The sequence below is a fragment of the Magnolia sinica genome, chromosome 3 (assembly GCF_029962835.1).
Source record: "Magnolia sinica isolate HGM2019 chromosome 3, MsV1, whole genome shotgun sequence".
NCBI lineage: Eukaryota > Viridiplantae > Streptophyta > Magnoliopsida > Magnoliales > Magnoliaceae > Magnolia > Magnolia sinica.
Window position 1 is genome coordinate 43397501 of NC_080575.1, and position 24274 is coordinate 43421774.

Below are 24274 nucleotides of genomic sequence, written 5' to 3' on the forward strand. Positions count from 1 at the left end.
TGCAAAAGGAGGACGATCGGGACAAGTATTTGTTTTTTCCCCTTGAAATTCCAACATATTGAAATGACAAGCAGGAACCACTATTTGTTTTTTTCCCTTGAAATTCCAACATATTGAAATGACAAGCAGGAACCACTATTCAGATTTGGGTTAGACGATGTATGTGTTTGCTACAACTCTATCCACAGTGCATGTGGCATACAAATATTAACATTCTAGACTTTCCAATCTATGGGCCCTGTTGTGGATGAAGTGCATCTGAAAATTCAGACTGATCGGAAGATCCTAACTTCACATTTAGTGGCCACAATATGGATGGTTGTACAAGTATGTCAAACATTTTAAATTTAACAATTGAAATCAAATGGTTAAGGGCCTCTTTGGTATATGCCTAAAAAACGATTTAATCTCATTTTAGTTATTCGTAATTATGTACTAGAGATTATACTTCTTTTTGGTAGTGATTAAATATAATCTTGATAACCCATAATTATAATCTCTAATACATAATTATGATTAACTAAAATGAGATGGACTCATTTTTAGGCATCTGCAAGCAGGCCTTAAGTGTGTCTTGTAAGTTTGGTTTCGGGCAATGCTCCATCTGCATTTTTTTTCCCATGATTGGATTTTTTTTTTTTTTTTTTTTTTTTTTTTTAAATTTTATTTTTATATTCAAGTATGCCACGTGTACTGTGGATCAGCTGCCAGCATTTAGTAAACTGCAACAACACACTTGGTAATCGGATGTGGGTTTTCTAGCCCTAGTTGGTTGTCCAAGACTTGGAGATGGTTTGTTGGAGATGTCTCCCTAAGCACTATTATTCATGGAGTAGCTAACTGGTTTATTTTTAGCATATGTAATAGAGAAACAGTTGGCTGGAGCAGCATGAATTATGGTGCTTCTAGTTGCATAAGGAGACATTGATAGTCTAATCAATCAATCTGGACTGTTCATTAAGTCCTGCACACTTCTTCTCTATGATGCAAATCATAAGCAAATTTGACGATTCTAATGACACAGGCAATATACTACAAATGGATGGTCAAGATTGTTAATGGAAAACTAGGTCCAATCAACATTGTAACCATCCATTTGGTGGGATGCGTCATGGATTACTTATGGCTCTAAAGAATTTTCTTTCATAAGATGATCCTAACCATAATATCAGTGGCTTGGAAAACAGACTGTGTGTAAAAAATGGTGAACTTTTTGATGGATAAGATTATCTGATCGCTTGATGTTTGCACAGTGGCCCATGCCGTTTGGAATTGACTGTCCATATTAATTGATTGGACTTTCTGAGTGTTCTTATCCTCCAAGGAGAACTGTTGCTCAGTTTTTTGGGAGCACTAGACTGTTTCTCTATATAGAAGGCAGTTTATTGTCCTTTTAATGTTTACTTGGTTTGATTTAATGAATAACTCTGTCTCGCAGATGGATGGCTTTGTTTTACCAGAATTTGAATCCACATGCATTTTTCAGGATAAAGATATCGTGAGGTCAATTCTGTCCATTGCATCCTTTTTTTTTTTTTTTTGCAATATATTTAATGGAATTTGTTTGTTGACACACTTGTTTCATGTATTATTATTATTATTTTTTTTCATTTTAAGATTGGAATTGTCATTTTAACACTCTTTTTGTCAGTACTCTTGAGGTGAGATCTTAAAATCCTTTAGTGGTGGCTGGTAGACAGTGAAACTCTGGGGTTGGTTTATTGATGTATGAGTTCTTTAAGATTGAACACTGAACAAACGTACCACAAATTGGACCAATACATGCATAAAATAATCCTAAACAAAATAGAAATCAAGAACGATATTTTTACATTTTTCTGATTTATGAGATATTTTTTCAGGCCTTTTGACTTAAAAAATTGATGCAAGCCCATGACCCATCAGATGGCCTAACATGTGCTAATTTTGGATTGTTTATTGATATATTGGGGCCTAAATATCAGTAACTGCAATTCACTATTTGAGAAAGATATGGGGGCTGATTTAAAGCTGTGATTGGAGATATGGGGGAGGGGGGATCTGATTGAAGATTTGCGGGCTGATTTAAAGTAGTGATTGGAGATTTTGATGATTTTCAGATTTATTTTTACTATCATTTGGCTTGTTGCTGCCTTAGGCAGATTAGATTGATTTGAATCAATCTAGAAGTTGGAGGGATTTTCGTAAAAAATTCATTTAAGGTGTAGTAGGTAGGCATTTCAAAATTTCTAAGTGTGAGGTAAGTATTGTAAGAAGAAGTTTCGTATCGAAAAAGTTATTTTTCCCTCTCTACTTAAATATTGTGGGTGTACTCTTATTCTATCAGTGACTTGATAACCGGGTTGATCATTTTGGTATCAAAGTGAGTAATCATTGGTAGATTTTTGACTCTACACACAAGAAGAGTTTGTGCAAGTAAACCAATTTATCCTTGCACTCAGTGTTCGAAATATCGGTATCGCACAATGTATTGCACCCTTGGGATACAGATACCTATCGGTTATCGCACGGGATATATCATTTGTATCGCATAGTTTATCGCACTTTTTGGGAAACATGGGGAAACATTGGGAAAATGGTTGAATTTTTTAATGAAACTTTGGGGATTGTTAAAAAGGCCCTTAATACACACTTTTACATCATAAAGTTTCAAAAAAGAAGTGTACATAATAGATTTCCATTGTATAGGGTCCTAAGCTATGCGCTGTCCGATTGAACTAAGACAACTATATTCAGTATCAACCCCGTCCATCCGTTTTTCCATATCATTTCAAGACATTATCCAAAAAACAAAACAGATCCAATAATTAGGTAGACCATACCATAGTAAACAATGGTGATTGACCATTAGTGGGCCACAAAAGTTTTGGATCAAACTAATAATAGTTTTTTCTCTTTCATTCAAACCATAAATTTATCTGGTAAAATGGATGGACGGAGTGGATAAAATACATGAATTATAGTGGGCCCACAAAGTTTACAAAGTACACTGCTTACTAGGGGATCCACTTCCCACCACACTGGGGGTGGGGGGCTGATCGTACACAGATTTCCTACCAAGTTCCTTCGCTTAAAACCTAGGTGGGGCCCACTGTGATGTTTGTAAGAAATCCAACTCGTCCATTCGTTTTTTGAGATCATTTTAGCACTTGAGGGCAAAAATGAGCAGGATCCAAGACTAAAGTGGGCCGCACTAAAGGAAAAGGTGGGTAGGAAAATTCCTACCGTTGAAACCTCCTTGGATCGACGGTGATGTTAACATGCCATCCATACCGTTCATAACGTTATTCCTACACGGATGAATTGAAAATACAAATATTAGTCTGATTCAAAACTTATGTGGCCCCACGAATATTTCAAGTGTGGATGTTCAATCCTCACATTTTTGGCACACTTGAGTATTAGATTCTACTCATTTTTTATTCGATGTCCTAAAATGATCTCACAAAACGGATGGACGGAGTGGATTCCTCACAAACATCATGGTAGGCCTCACTAAGGTTTCAAGCACAGGAACTTCCTGCGGAAGGCTTTGGCAGGAAATCCTAGTACGACGCTGATGCTCCTTGGGCTCAAGTTGTACAAACATTTCAAAGTTACATGGCTTCACAATAATGTATTTATTATATCTGCACCGTTCATGCATTTGGAGAGATTATTTTAGATCATGAACCCAAAAATGAGTCATATCCAAAGCTCAAGTGGACCACACCACAAATAGCAGTGGGGGACTGATTCTCACCATTAATACATTCGTAGGGCCCACCATAATGTTTATTTTCCATCCAATCTATTAATTAGGTCACACAGACCTGGATGAAGAGGAAAAATAAATATCATATTGATCCAAAACTTCTGTGACCCCCAAAAGGGTTTCAATGGTAGACGTTCAATCTACCACTGCTATTTGTAGTGTGGTCCAGTTGATCTTTGGATCTGTCTTATTTTTCGGCTCAAGCCTTACGAAGAGCTCGCCAAATGGACGAACGGTCTGGATATAACACATACTTCATGATGGGACCCACAGAACTTGGTGACGTCAACACACCGGTACTCAATTTCGATTAAAAAAGGGGCGCGGATTAGCTACTGACAGGTTGAGTAGCGAGACTCGCTACTAAATTGATGTCGCCAAGTTCCGTGGGCCCCACCATGATGTATGTTTTGTATCCACACCGTCCATCCATTTGGAGAGAACATTTTATGCCATGAGCCTAAGAATGACTAAGATTCAAAGCTCCAATGGACCCCACCACAGAAAGCAGTAGAGAGAGTGACCCCACCATTAAAAACTTCTGAGGGCCACGAAAGTTTTCGATTAAGCTGATATATATATTTTTTCCCTTTTATAATGTCTTTTTTAACTTATTAACGGGTTGGATCTCAAATAAACATCACGGTGGACCTTAGGAAGGTTTCAACGGTCGGTGGATGTCACTTTCTCCACTGTTTTTTGCAGTGGGGTCCATTACAGATTTTTATTTGCCTCGTTATTTGACTCATGTCCTAAAATGATATCTCCAAATGGATGGACCGTGTGGATATAACACATTCATCATGGGGGGACCCATGTAACTCGGTGACATCACTTCGGTAGCGATCTCGCTACTCAACCTGTCAGTAGCTAATCCGCGTCCAAATAAAAGGCTCGAACGACCATTTTTTAAGCAGAGAGGTGTCTCCGGATTTCTCTCTAAAATTGGAGATTTTATTTGCAGTAACCTAGGAATGACGCTTCAATTCAAATGGCCCACCAAATGGAAGCTTCCGATCATGGCGATCTCTTCTACAAGTACCGAAATCCACCCTCTAATTTTTTTTTTCCCGATTTTTTCGGATGATGACGTCGATGTTCGACAATAATGGAGAGGAAATCGCGCGATATCATCAAAATATCGTGCGATATTGACGATATATCGGCCGATATCTGGATTTTGGGTTTTTTGGTATCTTCTGGGGGTTATCGCGAGTGTATCGTCTCGCAGGGGTGCGATAACGATAATATCGGCCGATAGTATCGATATTTCGAATACTGCTTGCACTCACAAAGCAAGTGTATCCTTACTCTTGCTCTGGTGGTAGACTCTCAGGAGTTTCAACACCTGGTTAAGGGTTCGAGTATCCATAGGTGGTGAAATCCCACTATGGCGTGAGTGTGTGTAAAAAAAAAAAAAAAGTGTATCAACTCACACATACGGTAGGCAATCTCACTAACTAAGTGGGAGAGCTCTAGCGTGGAGGGAACTGGAGACTGAAGTTGAAGCATGTGAACATGTAGGGAAGGTCTCTATGAAGGTCCTAACCCACAATAGGTGGGCCCGGCTTGTGAAGACATTAATGGTCGAATCCTTCCATTTTTGGAATGTGACAAAGAGCCCCATATTAAGGTAGAAATTCCAGAATACCATGGGTGGTTGCATGTTGGCGACTTCATTGATTGGCTAACCAAACTGGAAAAGGTGTTTGAGTACAAAGAAATCGCGGATAAAAAGATAGGTTAAGTTGGTAGCTATGAAGTTTTTTAGTCACGTGTTAGCATGGTGGGATGATCTCTAAGCCGAAAGAATCCGTTGAAGTAAGGAGAGTAAATTCTTGGGAAAAGATGAAAATAAGTTAAAAAGAAAGTTTCTACCTATGACTTATACTCGTGACCTCTATGAAAGATGTCACAATCTACGTCAAGGAAACACATCATTGAACGAATGCACCGAGGAGTTCCATACGTTGACATCACTGCCAGGGTTTCTTAATTATAAAGACCAAAAGAGTTCAAGATATCTTATTGGTCTTTACCCAAATATCAGAACTGAATTGGCTTTCAAACATGCATTTAAGATATTCAATGCATACATATTTTCATTAAAAGCTGAGGATGTAATAAATTGGGGACTTGGGAGACAATTTGCTGTCCAATGAGGACCATCATCAATGTTGGGGCAACATGCTAACTATCCACGTAAGGCAACCATAGGGCTTCCCATAGGTTGAGGCTTGAGGGACAATGGGTCCATGTCCAACAATGAAGCCAAACCCCAACTCTAAAGGAATTGGTTATGGAATGGGTGGCTAGTACACCCAAGACGGGGCAAAATAACACTCATTTCAAGTGCTTTTAGTGTAGGCCACCGGAACATTGTTCTTTTCACTGTCCTAAACATTATTCACAATTAAAATTTGGTCTAGGAAGGAGAATACGATGAAGATACTCCCGACCGCATGCAAATGAAAGTTGAAGATACATAGAGTATGAAGAACATGTATATGAGTATGCATTGCACATTATGGAAGATGTAGCAAATGTGTATGGTGATAGGGGCGAGTTATTTGTTATCCAACGAGTTATGCTATCGATGCCTTGGGTCATTGATGAGTGGCGATTTTTGCGAAAAAATATCTTTCACACTATTTGCACTTCTGGTGAGAAGATATGTACGATTTTAGTAGACAAGAAGTGCAGTGAGAACATTGTCTCACAAGATATGGTGGATAAATGAAAACTCAAAGAACATAGGCATCCTTGCCCATACTAGATTAGTTGGTTTAAGAAAGGGGGAGAAGTTTTTATTAGCTCTAGGTGCTTAGTTTCATTTTCTATTAGATCTCTGTAGAAGGATGAGGTGTGGTGTGACGTGATTTTCATTGATGCATGCCACATTTGTTAGGGAGACTGTGGTTGTGGGATTGAGATATGGTGCATTTGGCTCGGACCAACACTTATTTCTTCCTCAAGGATGGTGATAATATCATGTTACACCCAATGAAACATCTTCCAACACCCAAATCTGATGTAGGCGAGGGTTGAAAATTGCCCAATACAAAAAAGTTTGAAAAGGAAAGCAAGGAGACCAACATCATTTGTATTTTGGTTGCGAAAGAACACACAAAACAATTAGCTATTTTTCTTCCCATACAAGAGTTCCTTCACAACTACAAAGGCTTGGTGCCCAAAGAACTCCTAGTTGGACTTCCTCCTATGAGGAATATTCAACACCACACTGAGTTAGCGTCGGGTTCAAGTTTACTGAATCTTGCACATAATCGAATGGGTCCAACCAAACATGTTGAGTTCCATGGATAGGTTACCGAGTTGCTATGGACAACTTGATTCGGGAAAGCATCTCACAATGTCTTGTTCCTGCATTATTAACTCCTAAGAGAGATGGACGAAGGTATTCCATGATGGTAATGGTGGCTGTAACAATTGCCACTGTTACCTTACGATATGGGCCATAACGACCATTACATCCCCTATAATGGTCGTTACGGTCTCTCTCTCTCTCTCTCTCTCTCTCTCTCTCTCTCTCTCTTTTAAAATATTGAAAAACCCCCTCAAAAACCTGTATCTGCCTTGTGACGGACAATTTTGGGGTTGTTATGGCCTTTATGGGGGCGTAATGGGCCGTTGTGGGGGCCATAACGGCAGTAATGGGTCAAATTTTTTTTTTTTCATAACGGCCATTACGACTTTTATGGGTAAAAATTAAACTGGTCAGAGAGATGAGGTCAGCTTGGATATTTGTGCACGGCGCGTGGTTGGCTGGCGTTGATCATGACCAAGGAGCTCCTCAACAGCCAAATAGTAGTAGTGATCGATTTGCCTACCCGATGGCTTCGTTCGCCAGAAGATGAAGTACCTCCGCTTCCTTCGAAAGAAGACGAACACCGAGCTCTCTCACGGTCCCATACATTTTGTGCTTTCGTTAAGATCCTTTGTAGAACCATTCAGGACGTGATCCCGCACGAGATCGGACGCAGGATTGTCATACTCGCGTAACCCGAGGTCCCTAAGGAAGGATGCTAAAGACCTATCCTCACGACAAGAATTGAATTGTTGAAAGCCTGACCTTAGCCTACTAAGAGCTAGGCTCAAGTAGATCATCCTCGGGACATCCTCCAACCTTGAATACTCAGGTAAGCTCAAAGGGTTGACCTCGGTCACCAGCTTCGTATGTTTTCAGAGCTCGACCACTTGATCTTATCATCACCGAGGATCTCACGAAATGGTTGAGAAACGACTGCTAAATGCATGCCTATGATTTAGGGAGCGTTTCTATCACGTAATCGACTATTGGCCTATAAATAGAGGACCAAGTTATAGTGAAGGGTACGTCCCGGTCAGTGTTTGAAGTATCGGCATCACTACAAGTTTCGTTGGCTAGGGATACAGAAACAATATCGATATCACCGATAATATCGTGATAACTAGAAATGTGGAGAAACTTGGGGAAAATGGTGGAATTTTTAGCGAAACTTCATTAAAATGTATATATTTGCATATTTAGAAATAAAAAAATTGCAAAAAGAATGCATACATAACAAGTTGCCATTTAATAGGGCCTTAAAATCATGTGTTGTTGTAAGAAATCAGTACAACCATCCCATTCGGCCTATATAACCATCCAAACTTCCATCAATATTTTAAATTATCAACAACACATGATATTTCATCAAGAAATCATCAACAATTGGAAAGGAAACGAAAGATTGTGGTCTCAATATCGTGCGTATTGCGATATCTATAATATCGAGACATTATCAATATTATCAATGAGAAATTGAATACTACATACAACCATGTGCCCCTAAAAAAAAATGAAATAATTTTTTTTTAATAAACAAAATTTTGATGATATTAATACATTGGCGTCGATACACTTTGATACAAGCATTACCTAGAATTTACATAGTCAAAAATATTGGTGATATTGATGCATTAGCAATACAAGCGACACCTAGAATTTACATAGTTGAAAATATTGATGATTACATTAGTGATATTGATACGTTAGCCATACTTAGCGATACATTGCTAATACCTGGAATTTCTGATACTACCGGCGTTTTCGGTATTGCTACTAGTGTTATCGACATTGTTGAGTTGAAGATAAAGATAATACCAGAGGTATTTCGATAATATCGGAGATAATTCGAACACTGGTCCCAGTTACCCCTAAAACCTACTAGACCCAGATCCCTCAAGATTTCTGACTTAGGCATTGGAGGGTCCCCCTGCCATAGCCAGGGTCTCCTTTGTCATTTTTTGTTGCAGGTACTCGGGGGTCTCATTAGGGTTAACCAGATTTCTGCATCAACAGTTTGGTGCCGTTTGTGGGAAACGACATCAAAGCTAGAGCCTTCTCATACGAGTTCTATGATAGTAAAAGGAAGAAAGCTCCGCTCGCCATTTTTGCAGCCACGCCTGCCCCACCAGAATCATCCGTAGAACAAGGCGGTCAATCTTCGCAGAAACGAGCTGATTCCGCTCCAGCGGCACCTGCCCCCAGATCCCGTAATTGGGGAGGTAGACTTGTCTATCTGGAGAATCGAGTCGAGACTTTGAACAACAACATGAACTGACTGATGCAAATCCTAGAGAGACAGAACCCTCTCCCTGGCCTCGAGGCAGAAGATGGTGCTGCTACTGAGCAGTCTCAGCCTCCACAAAACCCCCCAGTCCTGCAGGAGGTCAGACCATAGTCAAGGCAGCTCAGCCATATGTTGGCTTGAATCGCAAGAATGACTGCTCTCCCCGCTTCTGATCTGCGTCACACGCTAGAAAATCGAAGGCGTGGAAAAACTCCTGAGGCGGTAAGAGAAAACGAAGTTCCCTGGGAAGCCGAACTCAAGGAGCTACAAGGTCAGATCGGCGACATAGGCCAAGCTTACCGCACACAAGTTCCGACCTCAATAGAGGCCATGCTCGAGGAGACCGAGCCGCCTTTCACCGACTCCCAAATTCCAAATGCCCCAGATTGCCCCTTATTTTGGATTTGGTGACTCGGCAGAGCATCTTGAATCATTCAGGGCATGGATGGAGCTCCACGGTGCTTCGACATCGGTTATGTGCAGAGCATTCTCCTTGACCTTGTCAGGAGTGGCGTGGAAATGGTTCCGACAACTTAAGCCGAAGTGCATTAGTTCTTTCACGCAGCTTAGTAAAACATTCATCACTCAATTTATCGGAGGAAAGGACAGGCGAAAGCCAGCGACCCACCTCCTTACTATCACTTAGAAGGAAGATGAGTTGCTGAAGGATTACATCACGCACTGCAACCAAGAAGCGATGCAGGTGGAGAGCTATTTAGATCAGATAGCCCTAGCTTCCATGATGGCCCGTCTGAAGGAGGGAAGATTTCTCTTCTCGATTGGAAAGAATCCTCCAACAACATTGGCCGACCTCCTCAACAGAGCTAAAAAATATTCCAATGCCGAAGAATTGTTCGGCTCACAAAAAGCCACCCGAAGCGCCAGGAGCTCGGCCAGAGACAAACGACCCAAAGAGGAGCAACCATCAACTCTCAGCAATAAGCGAAGGAGAGACGATGATTGGACCAAAAGTCACCGTCCAAACCGGCGACCAGAGAGCCGATTCAGCTCTTACACCCCCCTAAACACCACTCCCGAGCAGGTTCTTATGGAGGTATGCAACAAAAGAATCTCGATGTGGCTGAACAGGATGAAAATTGATGCTGACAAGCAGGACAAGCGGAAGTACTGCCACTTCCACCGCGACCGCGACCACGATACCAGTGATTGTTTCGACCTCAAGGAGGACATCGAAACCCTCATCCGCAATGGCCGCCTGCGAGAGTATGTTAGCAGAAGAGAAGAATGACTAGATCGAAGGAACGAACAACATGGCAACAGGAATGACAACGAAGCTACAGGAGAAATCCACACTATATTCGGAGGTCACAGAGGGGAGGAGATTTGAACCGAGCCCACAAAGCCCACGCCAAGAGCTTAGGCAATAGTAGCTCGGAAATTATATCAACCTCACCTACAGACCTCCGAAAGAGCAAAAGATGGTCCCTTGTGAATTAACATTCGCCAAAGAGGGCGCCGTGGAATCTGCCACCCACACGACGACGCTATGGTCGTAGCCATGACCATAGCTAATCATAAAGTATACTGCATCCTCGTGGGTACTAGCAGCTCGACCGACATTCTTTTTGCCGACGCCTTCAACAAAATGGGGATCGAAAGGTCTCGACTCGGACCAGTCAAAACCCCCTATTGGGGTTCGCAGGAGAGAAGGTCACTTCTGAAGGATCTACAGCTCCTGGTAACTGCTAGAGAAGGACAAAGTCATACCACAACAATGATCAACTTTTTAGTGGTCGACCGCCCCTCTGTTTACAATGTGATTATCGGGCGTCCATCCCTTAATGCCATGCGAATAGTGGTTACGACCTATCATCTCATGATGAAGTTTCTAACTGAGCGCGGCGTCAGACAGGTCAGGGGAGACTAGCGTAAAGCCGATCCGACCCGTACTATACAGATCGGCTTGTTGCTATCCCCAAATCTGTAGGAAGAGATTGTCGATCTGCTGCAATGCCACACTGACGTCTTTGCATGGCCCCATCAGTACATGCCTGTCATTAGTCCAAAAATAATGGTCCACAAATTAAACGTTGATCCTGACCACTGATCAGTGAGGCAGAAGCGACGGGCACTTGAACAAGAAAAATACGTTATCATTGGGGAAGAGGTCAACAAGCTCCTTGAAGTCGGGTTCATCAAGGAAACATACTATCTCGATTGGATCGCCAACGTCATTCTGGTGAAGAAATCTAATGGGAAGTGGCAAGTCTGCGTTGATTACACTGACTTGAACAAGGCGTGTCCCAAGGACAAATTTCCCCTCCCCAGAATAGACCAATTGGTCGACAGCACGGCAGGGCATGAGCTCTTAAGCTTCATGGATGCATATCAGTGACTCGTAAATAAAATGTTCACTGAACTGATTGGCCGTTCCATGGAAGTTTATATCGATGACATGCTGGTCAAGTGCATTAAAGCAGCAGGTCATATTGCCGACCTCGAGGAGATGTTCGCAATCTTGAGAAAATATCGAATGAAGCTGAAGCTGAACTCGAAAAAATGCGCCTTCAGTGTCAGCTCGGGCAAATTCCTCGGTTTTTTGGTAAACCAGAGAGGGATCGAGGCGAACCCCGACAAGATATAGGCTCTATTAAAAATGAGCTCGCCCCGAAATACGAAAGAAATTCAGTGCTTGACGGGTAGAGTCGCTGCATTCAATCGCTTCGTCTCCAAAGCCATTGACAAGTGCCTCCCTTTCTTCCAACAGCTGAAGGGTAAGGCGAAAACGGAATTTATTGAGAACTGCGAGCAAGCATTTCAACGACTCAAGTAGTACTTAGGTTTACCTCCGCTGCTTTCCAAGCCCAAGTAAGGGGAGCCACTGATACTCTACCTGACAGTCTCCGCTGCGACGGTCAGCTCAACACTCATCCGAGAACTAAGTGGCAAGTAGCTCTCATTCTATTATGTCAGTAAAGCGCTGGTCTCAGCCGAGACCAAATATCCCGACATTGAGAAGCTCGCCCGGATATTGATAGTGTCATGTCGACACCTCCTTCCTTACTTTTAGGCCCACACAATCATAGTCCCAACCAACCAACCTCTTTGCCGAGTGCTCCAGAAGCCTGAGGTGTTAGGGGGACTCACGAAATGGGTGGTAGAGCTAAGTGAGTTTGACATCGAATATCAGCCTCAAACTGCAATAAAAGGTCAAGCAGTGGCCGACTTCATTGTCAAATTCACCAACGGACAAAACCTGGAAGCTCCGACTGATTCGAACAAGGAAGCCGACCAACAGGTCTGGACATTGTACGTCGATTGCTCATCCAACTCTAAGGGTAGTGGGGCCGCGATCGTCCTCGAAGCACCTGACCAGACCTACACCCAATATGCGTTAAGGTTCAGATTCCAGACATCAAACAATGTGGCGGAATATAAGGCGCCACTCGTCGGGCTCAGGTTGGCAGTGGCAATGGGAGCTTAGATTCTAAAAGTACACAGTGACTCGCAACTTATTGTAAATCAGGTCGCTGATGAATATCAAGCCAAAGAGGAGAAAATGATCGCCTATCTACAAAAAACTCGAGAGCTCATATGTAAATTCCGCGAATGCAAGATCACCCTGGTCCCCAGATCGGAAAACTCCAAGGTAGATAAGCTGGCAAAACTGGCCATGATGGCCGAAGACAACATTCCGAGGTCAATCCCGATTGAGTTTCTGGCGAACCTCAGCATCGATGAACCCGACTCGGAAACGAGTCTCCCCGTCATCTCGGCCCCGAGCTAGATGGACCCAATCGCTGAGTATCTTTAGGAAGGTAAATTACCCGAGGACAGACTCGAAGCATGCATGATTCGGACTAGGTCAACTCGGTTGATGTAGGAAATGAAATTCAAGTATGATGTGCAAGAATTCAGGCTTAGATCATACCAATTCAGAAACAATTACACAAATTCCATATCCCACATAAAAAGTCCAAACATTCAAGTAAAGGGGAATCTATGCGGGTCCAGGCCGCATAGGCTAAGACTGGACCAATAAAAATTATAAACCAAACGATGTCAAAGGGAAATAGAAATCAACCACACATGCATAGCAAACAGTCCCTAATTCAAGGGATTCCCCAATTTTAATTCAAGGAACCCTAGGGTGAAAAAAAGGGGGCAAATAAATTAGGGCTAATGCAAAATGAGGCTAGAGTTTAGGAAATAGGAATGAAAAGAGGAAAATCAGAGGAAAACCTGACCCGGAGAAAGGTCCTGTGTGCAGATGGTGGCCTGGGGCTGACGCACATGCGCGGGTGGGTTGGCCGCACGTGTGATGGAAGCCCGCCTCCTCAAAGTGACACTTAGGCCTTGGTCGGCCAGGGGAGACCTCCAATCCCTCCTGCAGGTCCAGATTTTGGAAACTGGCTGTAGGGGGATGACTATCTGTAAAAGCTGGGAAATTCAAAGCAATAATGATGATAGAAGATGAGAGATATAGATGGAAGAGGGTAGGGGCGGATGAGGATAGATGTGGCTTCGAACCACGGTAGTTAGCCCTTCGAAAAGGGAGGGCCTCGCACCCACTTTTGAATTCTTCCACAACTCACTAGGAGAGCAGAAAAATAAAGCAGGAATTTTTATTAAGCTTCAATGAATGAAAAGAACTACAAGGGGTGCCTATTTATAGGGAAAATCCTATACCCCAAAACTCGCACCATGTGCGTAACTTATTACTTGGCGGTGAAGTAAACTAAAATAAAAACCAAACAAAGAAATCGAAAGTGTTCACGATGTTCTAAATAATAACAATAAGCAAAACCGATCATGAGGTCCCATGATGGGCTTTTCTTGACTATTGGGCCTACCCTTTTGAATTAAAACTTCGTCTTCTAGCTAGGAGGCCTTCCCTGGACGTCGTCATCGAGCTAGATCGATGGTGGGGCCCTCCTGCGTACGTACGTGCGTAGGGGGGTGGTGTGCGTGCGCGTGTGCGCATGATGTCCTCATCATCGGTACACTATGGTGGGAGATATCCTTTACAAAAAAAGGGTTTTCCTTACCTTACCTACGATGCCTTCGACCTGAGGAGGCTGAATATGTTTTGAAGGAAATTTATGAAGGAATATGTGGCAACTACTTCGGCGGTCGCGCCCTAGCCCATAAAGTCATCTAGCAAGGATACTATTGGCCGACTATTCAAGAAGATGCCAAGTAGTATACACGGAAATCGACAAGTGTCAAAGGTTAACGACAATACCTCGTTAACTGCCCGAATAGTTGACTCCCATGACTGGACCATGGCCATTCTCCCAGTGGGGAATTGACATTATCGGCCCATTGCCAATGGGCAAAGGTTAGACCAAGTTTGCCGTTGTCGCAGTCGACTACATTAAGTGGGTCGAGGCTGAACCTTTGGCCAAGATCACCGAGCAGAAAATCACAGACTTCGTTTGGAAAAATATTATCTGCAGGTATGGGATCCCACACACTATCGTCTCAAACAACGGCAACCAGTTCGACAACGAGCGATTTCTATGCATATGTGAGAGGCTCGGAATACGTAATGCCTATTCGTCACCTCGACATCCTCAAGCTAATGGCCAAGTAGAGGCGGTCAACAAGATCATCAAGAACCACCTCCAGACTAAGCTCGAAAAGGCCAAAGGGGCCTGAGCCGAGGAGCTTCCTTATGTCATCCGGGCTTACCGAACTATTGCTTAGACGTCTATAGGTGAGACTCCCTTTTCTTTGGCCTTCGGGGCAGAGGCCGTTGTTCCCGTCTAGATAGGGCTCCCCACAACGTGAATCCGTTCATATGGTGAATTTCGGAATGCCGAGCAAATGGCATTGAGTCTCGATCTACTCAAAGGGGAGAGGGAACGAGCACAACTGAAGGTTGCGACTCACCAGAAACAAGTCGCCCGATGCTACAACTCCCGGTTTAAGGTGAGAAGGTTTCGGGTGGGCGACCTGGTCCTCTGTGGAATCTTCCAAAATACCAAGGACCTCAGTTCAGGAACCTTAGGGCTGAACTGGGAAGGCCCCTGCAGGATAATGGGTACAACTTGACCAGGGACATATCGGCTTAAAGATATGGATGGACGACCTCTACCGCACTCGTGGAATGCAAAACACTTGAAGATCTACTATCCGTGAAGACCGATCAGGTCTCAGATCGGGAATGATCGACCTATTGGGCCAAAAATGACTTGTTTATCTACTGTACGGAATCTATAATAAAAGTTCCCGATGTCAGGAAATTTAAATTTCTACTCATTGTCTTGGCTACTAAGATTACATGGCCTATCGTGAGGGTTCCCCTTAGTGCAAGGGAAAGCAATCCTCTTATTGAACTGTTTGACCCATTGTGAAGAGGTCGGTGTAGTTAATTCTTCTATGTTCTACAAGGGTAGGACTCCCTTAAAGCAAAGGGAAGAGCTCCTCCCAAACGCTCTTTGACTACCCGAACGGCACAACCAACCTACTCGTACAATTAACATATGGCACCCGAACTACTAAAATTTAGATATATAACGTGCAATGAACATGCACACCAAAAATTCCTCTTCAATTGATAAAAAGGCAATTCCAACATGAGGGGCATATGTGTAAAGGGTTTCGGCGAGGTTAATCTCCCTGAGGAGGCTGCTCGGTTTCTTGCGGAATCAGGTCCTCGGTAGCACTGTCTTCTAGGTTGCTCAAGTCGAGCTCAGGATATTTCCCTTTGACGTCCTTGAGGCATTTATCATAATCGTAGCTATAATATACCTCTATTTCGTCTGCCCGCTCCTTCGATGCCTTGAATTCCTTCACTGCCGTTGCTCGAGCCGACGGGATGGACGCCTCGACCTCGGCCAACTTCGCTGCGGAGTTAACCTTCAACTCGGCTAGTTTGGCCTCTAGCTTTGCGACCTTAACCTCCGCCTTGTTAAGGTGCGACTGCATCACCTCCAGCTTGGCCTTCGCTTGGGCTTCCCCCTTCTGTGCCCCCTCCCCAGATTTCTCCAAGGCAAGTTGAAACTTATCGTCCTCGACAGTCTTGGCTTGAAGCTTCGCCTCTGCTTCCTTGCATTCCTCCCCAGCACGTATCATTGCTCGATGAGCGGATAGAATAACAGGGGCGAACTGGAGAGAAAAATGAAGACGTACATCAGATAGCTTCAGATTACGAATGCAAGTATAATGTAAGGAAATAACTTTACCTTATAAAAAGTCACGGCCACCTCGCCTAGAAAGGTGACTGGATGAGTCTTCGTCAAGGCTGTGATGTCGGCCTCGGGAACGTGCCGAGCCACCCAGGGGGTAAGACTCTGCGTGTAGTACCCTTGTGGAAAAGGGCCCTCTCGAGCTTCGCCCTCTTGCTGACCAGACAAGTTGCCCTCCTAAACTTGGGCCGTGGGGGGCTGAGACTCGGTGGTAGGACCGACCTCCTGTGCCGGGGAGGGTTCCAAATCTACTACGTCCGGAGCCACCGGAGGATTTTTGAAGGTGAGAGCGCCCTGAGCCCCTCCCTCAGCAGTAGCCGAGCTCGACTGCTCCACCACGGGCTGACTAGTGCCCGATGTCAACCTCCCTTACACGACTGTGGAAGAGCTCGACCACTTGGCTGGAGGTACAACCACCCCCCTCTTCAAAGATGATTTCTTCTGGGCCAGTTCGGCCTCAGAAAGGGCATGAGATCTTTTGGCAGAACGGGAGAGATCGGCCATTCCCGCGCAGCCACAAATACCGATTAGAAACGAAAAGAAAAACCGCATGAGTTCAGAAGAAGTCAGTATGTTTTCCTCTCGAGATGGATGGAGCAAGGTCGGACTGGTGAAGGAGTTCCGTAGTGATCAACTGCTTCCAAGATCTCTCAGAAGCGTCCACCAACCTCATGCAGTCAATTCGGTGGTGCTTCGACTCGAATACCCAAGCAGGTCTCTTGGGCAGAACTGTAAAAGGTTACTTCTATTGTTAGTAAATAAAAGAAGGCAGAATAAGGACAAAACTACGAGTCTACAGTTCGAATAAATTCGACCCGGCTTAGCAAATCGAGTGGTTACCCGAGACCGTAGCTTGGCCACGTCAGCTGCCCGGGCTTCCCAATCTCCAAAAGCCCAAAGCCACTTTTCCTTCCAAATCTTGTTGGAGGATGGGTTATCTATAATAAGGGCCTGACCCTTGTTCGGCCAGGTCGAGAAGTAATACCAACCTGTATGCTTAGGGTTGGCCTTTGTCTGGTAAAGGTGGAGGTACTCTTTAGCAGTCAGCTCGAAAATACTCGTTAGCAGTCAGCTCGGTATTTTCGAGTTGAAACCACAATATATAGGCCCCCAGCAGATCCCTCCAAGCATTTGGGATTATTTGGCCAGGGGCTAACCTCAAGCGAGATGTTACCTCCCTAATAATGCGGTGAATGGGGAGTTTGAGGCCACATTGCAAGGTGACCGGATATATGGCCACCTCGCCCTCGCGAGGGTCTCATGGAATCTCGCCAAGTCCAGGAGCACGGAGCACCACAGAATCAGGAATGTGGTACTCCGACCTAATTTGAACCAGGTCAGACTCCTTGAGCCTCGACCCGAACGGGCCTATCTCTGCGGGCTGCTTTGCGGAAGATTGAGCTGTTGCCCTCTCCGCCGAGGCGGATCCGACCTCAGCATCTACAGGCCGCTCCATAGAGGATTGGTCCATTATCCTCTCTATCGGGGTAGACATGGTCTCGCTATCGCGCTGCAGCAAAATCGAAGATGGTGGATCAAAGGGGGCCCTTAGCCGAGAATCTCAACCTTCCGGCCCTGAATCACCCTGGAAAGTTGCATGTTCATCCCATTCGTCCGACATATTCGACATTTTTGACTGGAAAGTAGAAGGCAAAAAGAAAAAATTGAAAAAAGAAGGAAAAACGAAGAAGATTTGAAGAAACAGAGCTTCACCGGAGAAGAGATTTCCGACTTACCAGAAATCACCAAGTCCAGGAAGTCTGGGAGGGGCGGCAAGAGCAAATGGCCAGAACTGCTAGGGTTTCCCCCTTTTTATATGGAACCTTGGCCGTAGGCAATTAATGCCTGCATTTAATACCGCAGCCGAAGAGATGCCACCTCGCGCAAATCCTGCCACATGGCGACTTCTTCTTGGATGAACGACCTGACTTCCAAAGTGGCGCCACGTGTCCGCGCCCCCATGGGTTAGAAACCGAAAAGGCGTCTTGCTAGCACGCACCATCTCGAGTGTCCCGTCACTATCATTGCAGATCCTCCTCGATCTTCGCACGTGCCGCCCTTCCTCGTAATAATGACTAGTTAGCTCGACCTCCCATGCACAAAATATCACGAATCTGACCACATTACACCGACTTACCTCCTGCCCTTATGCAATAGGCTTGGAAGTAGGGGGACTATTGTTATGGGTAAAAATAATAAGGTCAGAGAGATGAGGTCGGCTCGGATATCTGTGCACGGCGTGTGGTCGGCTGGCGTCGATCACGACCAAGGAGCTCCTCAATGGCCAGATAGTAGTAGTGATCCACTGTGAGGAGATCTGCCTGCCCAATGGCTTTGTCCGCTAGAAGATGAAGTACCTATGCTTCCTTCGAAAGAAGACGGACATCGAGCTCTCTCACGGTCCCATCCATTTTTGTGCTTTCGCTAAGATCCTCTGTAGAACCATCTGGGACGTGATCCCACACGAGATCGGACGCAGGACTGCCATACTCGTGCAACACGAGGTCCCCAAGGAAGGATGTTGAAGACCAGTCCTCACGACACGAATTGAATTGTTGAAAGCCTGACCTTAACCTACTAAGAGCCAGGCTCAGGTAGATCATCCTCGGGACAACCTCCGACCTTGAACCCTGAGGTTGGCTCGGAGGGTCGACCTCGGTCACCAGCTTTGTATGTTTTCAGAGCTCGACCACTTGATCTTATCATCACCGAGGATCTCGCGAAACAGTTGAGAAATGGCTGCCAAACACATGCCTATGATTTAGGGAGCGTTTCTATCCACGTAACTGACTCTTGGCCTATAAATAGAGGACCAATCTATAGTGAAGGGTACGCCCCAGTTACCCCTAAAACCTACTAGACCTAGATCCCTCAAGATTTCTGACTTAGGCATCGGAGGGTCCCCCTGCCATAGCCAGGGTTTCCTTTGTCATTTTTTGTTGCAGGTACTCGGGGGTCTCGTTAGGTTTAACCGGATTTCTGCATCAACAATGACTATTACGACCTCGTAATGTGTAACGATTACCACCGTTACCTTTATGTGACGACCTTTACAGCCTCGTAACGACCATTACAACATAGTATGAGTTGGACCTTAAGAGGATATGTGTGGATTGTTGTGCAAATAACTAGATTACTATCAAGTACCTATTTCCTATTCCTTTTTTGGAAGATATGCTAGACATGCTGCATGGAGCAAGGTCTTGTCAAAGATCGGCCCGAAGAGCGGATATCATCAAACACGTATCCGGCGTGGGGACGAGTGGAAGACCACATTTAAGACTCGAGATGGACTGTACGAGTGGCTCATTATGGCATTTAGTTTTTCAAATGCACCAAGCACTTTCATGGGGCTGATGACAGAGGTACTCCTCCCCTTTATGGGAAAGTTTTTAATTGTTTATTTCAATAATATTCTTGTTTTTAGTCTTGATTCATTTGGTCACCATGATCACTTATGGCAATTATTTAATATATTTATGGACGGGGGTCACTATTTGTTAACTTAAAAAAGTGCTCATTCATTGTCGATGGTGTTGTTTTTTGGGGTATATTGCGTATGCTGAAAATGATCAAGGCTGACTAGGAGAAAATTAAGGCCATTGCAGAGTGGCCCACCCTAGGAACCCTTTCGAAGGTACGTTCTTTCCACGGCTTGGCGACATTTTATTGGAGATTTATCTAGAATTTTTGTGCAATTATCGCACCTATCACCGATTACATGTGAGGAGGCAAATTTGGATGGATTAAATCGGTGGGCTGAAGCTTCAGTACCATTTAAAAAAAGATGACGGAGGCTCTAGTTCTTGCATTTCCGGACTAATGAAATCTTTGAAGTGGAAAGTGATGCTTTGAATATTGGCATTGGCATGATGTTGAGTTAGCAGGAGAAGCTGACCGCGTTCTTTGGTGAGAAACTTAATGATCACGGAAGAACTACTCCATGTATGATCTTGAGTTCTATGTAGTGGTTTGTCCAGGCACTACGACATTGGAGGCATTACCCAGTGTTCGAAATATTGGTATTGCGTTATGTATCGCACCCTTGGGATACAGATATGTATCGGTTATTGCATGGGATATTATAGGTTGTATCGCGTAATGTATTGCTTTTGTTGGAAACATGGGGAAAGATTGAGAAATTGGTCGAATTTTTCAATAAAACTTTAGTGATTGTTAAAAAAGACATCAATACAATTTTATAAATCAAAATATTACAAAAAACAAGTGCACATAATAGGTTTTCTTTGTATGGGGTCCTAATTTATGTGCTGTCTAACTGAATTGATGCAAGTATATTCATGTAATTTATAAATGTAAGAAGACTTGTGCAAAACACAAGCAATACATTCAAAAGCAAAAGAAGAATCACTAGATCAGGTTACATACATGTTTTGATTTTATGTTTGGACACAGATTGCAACCGATTTGCGAGAAATTGGAAAATTTTGATTTTGATTTTTTTTTTTTCAATTTTCTGCAACTTGGCCCATCTCCTCCAAATATCGAAATCGAAGCTCCCAATCCATGATTTTTTCATACAAAACATGAAGAATCACGGATTTATAACAACTTGACACTGATTTAACATGATTTATAGAAAAAAGGATTGAAAATCGAAAATGCTCACTGGATCAAACATGTGAGTTATATTCCACTACTTGTTTGTTTTGTATCGCACATGTGAGATATAAGATATATCGGCCGATATCGTCGATACTTAAAACACTGGCATTACCTGATTCATTAGGAATTCATTCTATACTCAGACCATGAGGCCTGGAGATATCTCAACTTTCATAGAAGCTGAGTGCTTGTTGTGCGAAGTGGATGGCTTCCCTACAAGAATGTACTTTCCTTTGCGTACATAGCTAGAAGTTAGAACAAAATGCTAGATGCTTTGAGTAGGAGGCTGGTTCTGCTAGGAACACTTGTCATGGAGTTTGTGAGATACGAGTTATTAAAAGAACAATACAAGGAAGACCCCATTTTTTGGCAAAGTGCTTTGTTCAAGGTTTCTCGTTTATGCATTTTCAAAGGATTGTTGTGAGGGAAGATCCAATTTGAGCTATACGGAGGAGGACTAGGTGCACTTTGGAAGAGAAAAAACATTGGCTATGGTGGAGGAAAAATATTGCTGGCCTAGAATGCACCATGACGTTGAACGGTAACACGATGTCACTGATACCAAGTCTCTAAAGGCCATGTGCAGAATACTGACCTATATACCCTGCTTCTTGTTCCAGTCGTACAATGGGTGGGCATTTCTATGGACTTCATTCTGGGTCTTCCTAAGACTCAAAGGAGAGCATATTCGAATTTTGTTTCAGTGGACCGTTTTTCAAAGATGGACCACTTCATTCCATGCAAAAGGATGATAGACACTGCGCATATCGCCAACATAATTTTCACAAAAATTGTGTGATTTCACGGGGTACCCAAAACAATTACTTGGTTTGCAATTCTTTAACTAGGGGCTGAAAGTGTGTTTGGAGTGTGTTCATGACTACTCTTCAACCTAGCCCTCAAAGTTGCAAACATAGTTGCCTATCAACTTTTACACACAAGTTCACGAATCTACTTAACGCATAGTCCATAATCCGTGGATGCTTAAAAGATAAGAAATACAAAAGATTTTAACAAAAAGAAAAAAAAGAAAAAAAAATGAAATTAACATAATTTATTTTGAACACTAATTGATTGAGTCCACAGTCAAGGGATGTTTGGTGGGTTTTTAACTATAGAAAGGTAAACACATAAAAGCATACAGGTTAAAACTGTAGATAGCATAGACCCAATCTTCATCTGCAACAAATATTCATGGATCTTATATGGCTTACAACTAAGGAGAAAAAAACTCAGAGAAAAACAGGAATCGTGGTTGATAAAATACTTAAAAATGTTAACCTCCCTACAATGGTTTTAATCAACATTAAATGATCTTTAATTCTTGCTTTTGAACCTTATCTTTTGATTTCAGCTTTGATTGATGCTTCAAATGCGAAATATCCAAGTGGAATTAAATCACATAAATAACCTGCCTATAGCATGAAACTAGGGGATGTGCTGTAAGCTTGCTTTCAGCCCAATCGGTACCCCATTTGTTTGACACACAAATTAACCACTATGAATTCATAAGAAAGATTGCAAAGTTAAAAATGAGTATTGGCCGAGTATTTTTGGGTTTATACGTCTGTGATCACTGGCATCAAAGCTTTAAATCTTTTTTGAAAGCCTTGGTGATTGGTACAACTACAAGTCAGCACTGGATAATTTATATTAGAGGATATGTGCATGTTGTTGGTACTAGATGCTTGAATAAACTTTTGCCTTTTTTTTTTTTGTTCAAGTAATCCTTATGGATGGAAAATGTTGACACTTTTTTAAAGTACTCTTGTTGAACCTTAAAATGTAGTTACCAAAAATAAAGTTAGTGATGAAGTAAATCCCCAATGCTATGAGTTAAACAGTTTATTTGTGATTTATTATATAATAGTCTTTTATAATTGCATCCATCATGGGCCGACTTCTCGTATGAAAGAGTGGGCAACTGATGTCTCTGATTATGCTTACTGACTGTAGAAGTATTTAAGTACCTTAACATATGGTCTTGTCATTTCTTATTTTTTTATACGTATTCAATTCCCTTTTCTTTTGGTCTAACATTAAAAAAAATCCTCTGTATCAGGGTAAAAAAGAAGGGTGGTACACTGAAGGAGATTATTAGGATAGATGAGGAGGTGAATCATATTGAAGATTCTGGAATTTTGTATAAGCAACCTCTACTTAATGGTGTGAAGCTTCTAACAAATGAAAAGTCTGAGGAAGATACTCAGAGTGAACATGAAGAGCCTCTTGAGGATGCATCAGATCTGGAAAGGCCGTTGTGTGCAAGCCCGGTCTGTAAGAAGAAAAGAAAAAACTCAGATAAACTACAAAGCTCAAAGTACAAGCTTCTATCCCTCTTTTGTGAAGATCATTTCCATGTGATTTGGGAATTTTCACGGCTAATCACTAGATCTTTGAGAAACGTGTTGGGAGTTTATTACCAGCTTTCTGTACAAGTCCACTCCATATTTCATGGGTAGATTGAAGAAAGTATGGTGTTTTGCTTATGCTAACTTGTAGTCGTTATAAATCATTTGATGCGACCTTTACAAAAAATTGTTCCTTCATTTCATCTTTGATTAGTAGTGACGATGGTTAATTTTTCCTTCTCAAATAAAAAATTATGTTAAAAGACATTGCAAAGAGAATTAGATCTTTACGAGTCCTCTAGTGTTGAATCCAAGATTCTAGTCACAATGCTTCAACAGCTTGTATGCTTCTGTAAAATGTTGGATAGCCAGCTAACAATGCATCTGACTATTGGAGTTTGAAAGATGCTTCAAACACTTATGCCTTTCCCTTGTAATCATGTATCTAGTAATCTAGCTCTGAGAAGCTTGATTCTTTCTTTTTCCCTACATAGAAATATGGATTTAGATTAGAGAAATGGTCTTCTTTTTTGTTAGTTCTAAAATTTATCATGAAATGTGGGTGTATGTGCGTGTGGGCCTATGATACACCTGGGTCTTATATGTTATGGACCTTTAGTCATTAATTTTTCGGTCTTTTATCTTTATTTCATGCTTTCCTTATTTGACCCTTGGCATTCCTTTAGTTTTTCCTTCATATACGGGCATACATGTAATTTTACCTTGTCTTCCAACCCCATATGCACTCTCTCTCAAATTCTCTCCCCTTGAACATGG

At 42.8% G+C, this 24274-nt stretch overlaps 1 protein-coding gene across 1 annotated transcript in view; it reads left to right on the top strand.

Annotated features, from left to right (window-relative positions):
* Positions 1 to 24274, top strand: part of LOC131238871 (coilin) — a 97580-nt gene that overhangs the window by 756 nt on the left and 72550 nt on the right. The window contains exons 2-3 of the mRNA XM_058236462.1: positions 1439 to 1503; positions 23209 to 23466. Coding sequence (XP_058092445.1) covers positions 1439 to 1503; positions 23209 to 23466 — 323 coding nt within the window. The remainder of the gene's footprint in view (positions 1 to 1438; positions 1504 to 23208; positions 23467 to 24274) is intronic.